This window comes from Portunus trituberculatus, chromosome 19 (genome assembly GCF_017591435.1).
Source record: "Portunus trituberculatus isolate SZX2019 chromosome 19, ASM1759143v1, whole genome shotgun sequence".
In the NCBI taxonomy this organism is placed as follows: Eukaryota; Metazoa; Arthropoda; class Malacostraca; order Decapoda; family Portunidae; genus Portunus; species Portunus trituberculatus.
In genome coordinates this window covers 19147553-19153187 of record NC_059273.1, presented here as the reverse complement: position 1 = coordinate 19153187, position 5635 = coordinate 19147553, and the positions used below count along the sequence as shown (strand labels likewise).

The following is a 5635-nucleotide window of genomic DNA, read 5'->3' as shown; positions in this document are numbered from 1 at the left end:
TTCGAACCCGTGCGCTTGGAGAAACCCCCCTCGGACCCCAAAGCACGCATGGTTCCACTGTACCACGGCGACCTCAAAAAATTACTCTGTTAAAATTAGTCGGGAAATCATAGAGTACGAAAGGTAATACAATACGTGAGTGTAGGAAATACAGGTAAGGAAAATAAACTGACTAGAATGCCTTAAGAGTTATTTTCCTGAAGGATCTGCTGCGGGTGTGAGCTTTGTAGTGGACGCAGTTAGTGTGTTCTGTTGGCAAGTGTTGAAGCGTAACTTTCTCACTGCTTTGGTCAACCTTATTAAAGTTTCGAAGCTCTTAACCCCTTCAGTACTGAGACGCATTTTATTTACCTTGAGTTTTGGGTGTGATTAGACGATTTTATTGAGGTTAGGAAGGGTCTATGGAGGTCAGAAGGTTAATGGCTGCAGTCTTCACTATTTCAATCCCCACATGAGGTTCTGAAGCTGTAGAAAATCGTCAAGTGATAAGCAGAATGAATATGAAAATGCGTCGTAGTACTGAAGGGGTTGAGATAAAAAGAGAAAAGGAAAGAAAAGATGGCATGAATGTGTATAGTCAACCAGGGATCCTTAACCAGTGCTCGTATCCTCATTGGTTCATTTATTTATTCTATTCAGTTCTTTTTTCATCTCTGGCGTGTTTTATAGAGCCGTTAAGATAGTGAGCTAACTTTATTGATCGTCCTGTGAAAGTTAGTTATCTTCATTCTCTCATTCTTTTCGAGTATGCGAGAAAAACAAAAGATAAACTGGTCTTTTAGAAACCCCATAAAGGGAAAAAACAACAAACGAACAGACTTTTCCATCCCGTGAATGTTAACCAGTGCCTTCACTCTTTCTCTTATTCTTCTCGTGTGTGCTTGAAAAATGAAATAAAAGAAACTGATCTTTTAGAAACCCTATAAAGAAAAACAACAAGTAACGATCAAACCTTTTCCATCCCGTGAAAATTAACCAGTACCTTCACTTTTTTCACCTCTTCCACTGTGTTGCGTGAAGGAAAGAGGAGATAGAAGAGATGATTAAAAAAAAAAGATCTAGAAATGGAAAAGGAAAGGAAGGAATGGAAGAAAAAATAAAGAAAGTAATTTAGTTCATTTTTCTCTTCTACTTTCTTTCATATCTTCACCGAACTTTTCATCTTCCACTTTTCTACCTTTTCCTTCATCCCCATTGTCTATCCTCCTCAAATAAAAAAAAATAAATAAATAAAGTAAATAATTTAGTGATGTTTAAACAGCTGATCAGTGTTTTCAAGCCGTGAGGGACACCAGCTGGCCAGACAACACGCCGAGTAGAGAAGTGAGAGGCAGTGTTCGTATGTCGCCTTTGGTAACCCTTCAGGCTTGGACAGCAGTGGCGGGGCGGGGCTGGCGATCAAGGCAAGGGAGGCGGTTCCAATACCTTATCGTGCCCTATGATATCCCCTTATAAGACACAGCGAGGAGAGCATTGCCCGCTAACACCTGGACTCCCTGCAGTACGAACGGTGGTGGAGAAAGTGGGATTTTGTGAGGAGACAAGTAAAAATGGAAGGTAAAAAGTTGCTTCCTTCATACCTCGGAATTAAATGGTTTGTAGAAGTAATAGTAGATGGAGTATTAGGAGTTTAGACTTGAGAGAGAGAGAGAGAGAGAGAGAGAGAGAGAGAGAGAGAGAGACATGGGTAGAAAAAAATAAATGTATAAAGAAAAAAAATAAGTTTCTTTTGTATTACAGAATGAATTAGATGTGAAAATGTAAATATGAAATAGTTACAAAAAAAAAGTAGTTTGGATCTCATTGCTTAAAAAGGTAAAAAATAAAAATAAAAGTATAAAAAAAAAGCAGCTTGACTTGAAATGTATATACAAGAAATAAGATCTTTCTCCATTCCTTCTTAAATTGACCAACGGAAGGAAGCAACGAGTGGCTTGAAATCGATATAAAAAAGATAATAATAATAATAATAAAAGAAATAATAATACACTCCTTAAAATGACCAAGAAAAGGAAGTAACACGCCCTTTTAAAGATAATTTGAGTAGTAAATAATCCTTAAAGCTCTTGTGTCTGGGAGAAAAGGAACCATATTGATAGAAAAAAAAAACACAACCTTCTCTATTTCTCCCTAAAATGACTAACAAAAGGAAGCAACGAGTCCTTTAAGAGAGAATCTGAGTAGTGAATAGCGTCAAAGCTCCTGTGTCTGGAAGGAGAGGGAGCATATTGATAAATTTTGCCGAGTCACTGTGAATGGGTGAGGGTTGTCAGCAGCTGTGAGTGCAAAGGTGAAGGGTGAAAGGCTCGGGGGAGAGAGAGAGAGAGAGAGAGAGAGAGAGAGAGAGAGAGAGAGTGTAATTCACCTCGGTCGTCTGCTGGTCACCCAGCCAGTCTTCCCCATTACGGAGCGAGCTCAGAGCTCATAGACCGATCTTCGGGTAGGACTGAGACCACATAACAATCCACACACCGGGAAAGCGAGGCCACAACCCCTCGAGTTACATCCCGTGTGTGTGTGTGTGTGTGTGTGTGTGTGTGTGTGTGTGTGTGTGTGTGTGTGTGTGTGTGTGTGTGAGTGAGTGTGTGTGTGTGTGTGTGTGTGTGTGTGTGTGTGTGTGTGTGTGAGTGAGTGAGTGAGTGTGTGTGTGTGTGTGTGTGTGTGTGTGTGTGTGTGTGTGTGTGTGTGTGTGTGTGTGTGTGTGTGTGTGTAATTCATCACGGTCGTCTGCTGGTCACCCAGCCAGTCTTCCCCATTACGGAGCGAGCTCAGAGCTCTTAGACCTATCTTCGGGTAGGACTGAGACCACAACACACTCCACACACAGGGAAAGCGAGGCCACAACCCCTCGAGTTACATCCCGTACCTATTTACTGCTAGGTGAACAGGGGGCCACACATTAAGAGGCTTGCCCATTTGCCTCGCCGCTTTCCGGGACTTGAACCCGGCCCTCTCGATTGTGAGTCGAGCGTGCTAACCACTACACTACGCGGTGTGTGTGTGTGTGTGTGTGTGTGTGTGTGTGTGTGTGTGTTGTGTGATGTGTGAGTGAGTGTGAGTGTGTGAGTGAGTGTGTGTGTGTGTGTGTGTGTGTGTGTGTGTGTGTGTGTGTGTGTGAATGAACTGCAATTTATATATGTATGTGTCACTAGGGATTAGGAAGACGCTGCTGTGTTTACCGGGAGTCGAGGAGAGAAGTTTGGTTATGTGACGCTGTGTAGAGTTACTAAAAGCCAATTCCACAGTCACCATTTTTTTCGTTTGTTAAATAACTAACGAAAACTTTTAAGCCATAACCAGATTGGAATTAACTTTGTCCGTTGCTTTTCGTTTGCGAGTGCACCAAAAGAAAAAAAAATACTGATGTTTTAAGGCCAATTCCACAGTTAATTCGCACACTATCCCTTGTTGGTAAGCTCCCGAACGAATAGGAGACTGAAACTAACCATTAATTAAGGCTCTTCAAAAACGCTTTTCTCTCTTATCACGGTTATTTTCAAAGGCTACAGTGATGATAACCTTTTTTTTCCCAAGAGTGATTTTTCCCTATCAATGTAGAAATCTTGTTAATCTGCCACTAGAACTGTAAAGAAAACCCTAGAGACTCGAGTGACTTCAACTAGAACCTTTTGAAAACCTGGTAGTCCGTGTAGAAGTGTTACAGATTCCAGGCCTTGGTGAAGAAGACAGTTTTTGATACAAGAATATTTTAATGATAAATCGTGTGGAAAGTAATCAATACAAGAGTAGGTTTGTGTAGATTTGTGACGAGTTGTAGAGTTAGTGAGCAAAGAAGAGTAGTTTAATGAAAAGTGATATAGAGAAGACCAATTTTAATGCAAGTGTAGGTTTGTGAAGGTGTAGGATCAGGAAGCAAGAGAACTTTTAATAAGAGAACAGTTTAATGAAGAATAATACCAGTTTTGATGCAAGTGTAGGTTTGTGACGAATTGTAGACTTAGTAAGCAAGAGAATTTTTCATACGAGAATAGTTTAATGAAGAATGGTGAAGAGAAGACGAGTTTTAATGGAAGTATAGGTTTGTGAAAGTGTACAGTTAGTGAGCAAGATAATTTTTAATAAGAGAATAGTTTAATGAAGAATGGTGTAGATAAAGAAGTCCAATTTTAATGCAAGTGTAGGTTTGTGAAAGTGTAGAGTTAGTAAGCGAGTGATTTTAATACGAGAATAGTTTAGTGAAGAATGGTGTAGAGAAGACGAGTTTTAATGCAAGTGTAGGTTTGTGAAAGTGTAGAGTTAGTAAGCGAGTGATTTTAATACGAGAATAGTTTAGTGAAGAATGGTGTAGAGAAGAGAAGTAGGGCTGGGCGAGAAGAGAAGTTTTAACGCAAGTGTAGGTTTGTGACACTGTAGAGTTAGAAAGCAAGACATGTTTTGAAATATAGGAAGAAATAAGAGGAAAATATGTAAATGTGTTCGTGGATGGTGCGAAAACCGAGAGACATGAAAACAGTGAACAAGAAGAAAACGGAAGACCAGTGGAAGAAAACGAAAAAAAAGGATACAACAAAACAAACTAAAAACAACGGAAAATAGAAAAAAAAAACGCACAGTTGACAAAAAAAAGTAACACAAATCAAATAGAGAGAAAAAAAAAAAAAACAAGTGAAGGACGAAAACAATAAGGAAACTTGTCTTCTGAAGCGTCAAGGGAGAAATTATCAAGAGCGCCGTCAAGGATGAGATAAAAAAAAAGACTGAGATGACACAGGCTGCGTGGGAGGACTGGAAGAGACAAAAAGAGCGGGAAAACAAGAGGAAGTAGTGGAGGAAGGGCTTATGTGCGTGTGTGAGAGGAGAATAGAGGCGGAGGATTAGGTTAGGAAGAACACCTGCTAGAGAGAGAGAGAGAGAGAGAGAGAGAGTGAGAGTGAGAGAGAGTGAGAGTGAGAGTATATACGGGTATTTACATGAAGTTAATGTATAAATGAAGGACAACAGATCTCTCTCTCTCTCTCTCTCTCTCTCTCTCTCTCTCTGTTCAGTGTAGTTATATTTTTTTTTTTCTTCTTTTTCTTTAATGTTTAGTGTCTTAGTTGTGTTTCCGTCTCACTGTCTCACTATTTATCATTATCACAGTATTTTTTTTTCTTGATTTAATTTACACTTGACTCCTCTAAGCATTTTCTCTCTCACTTTTATGGAATTTAATCTAATCGACTCGTATTTTTATGTATCTTCGTCACATTTCTGTATATATTCTTTCTCTTTTTCTTCTTTTTCTTTCTTTGTTCACTTCTTTATCTTTTATTGTATTTCTTTACCTGTCATTTGTTTTCTCTTTCGTATCTTTTCGTTCTTTTTTTTTTCGTTTCACTTTTTCTTTTCCATTTAATTTTTCTTTCATTTTTTTTATATGTTTACCTTTAGTACCTCTCTCTCTCTCTCTCTCTCTCTCTCTCTCTCTCTCTCTCTCTCTCTGCCATTTCGTCACCATGTTTCTTTTCTTCATTAATTTCTTTCCATTCTTTTCTCTTTTTCTTTCACGCGTCACATGTCACTCCGTTTCGTTTTCTTTCGCTCACACTCCTGGGTTTCTTTGCTCTTCGTGCTTGTCTCAGTATGGCTCGTCCTGCATCACCGTAGAGAGAAGCGTCGACTTGTTATGTTCATT

At 39.3% G+C, this 5635-nt stretch overlaps 1 protein-coding gene and 1 long non-coding RNA gene across 2 annotated transcripts in view; one reads left to right on the top strand and one right to left on the bottom strand.

Annotated features, from left to right (window-relative positions):
* The first annotated feature begins 430 nt into the window (after positions 1-430).
* On the top strand, positions 431-2098 carry LOC123506047. Its single transcript, XR_006675330.1, has 2 exons — positions 431-1791; positions 1836-2098. It is a non-coding gene; the product is annotated as an uncharacterized LOC123506047 (long non-coding RNA).
* Positions 2099-3690: 1592 nt separating this feature from the next.
* LOC123506043 overlaps positions 3691-5635 on the bottom strand; it is a 20764-nt gene continuing 18819 nt past the window's right edge. The window contains 2 exon segments of the mRNA XM_045257883.1: positions 3691-4998; positions 5395-5635. The exon segment at positions 5395-5635 is cut by the window's right edge and continues 42 nt beyond it. Of these exon segments, the coding sequence (XP_045113818.1) occupies positions 5599-5635 (37 nt within the window). The 3' untranslated portion in view covers positions 3691-4998; positions 5395-5598.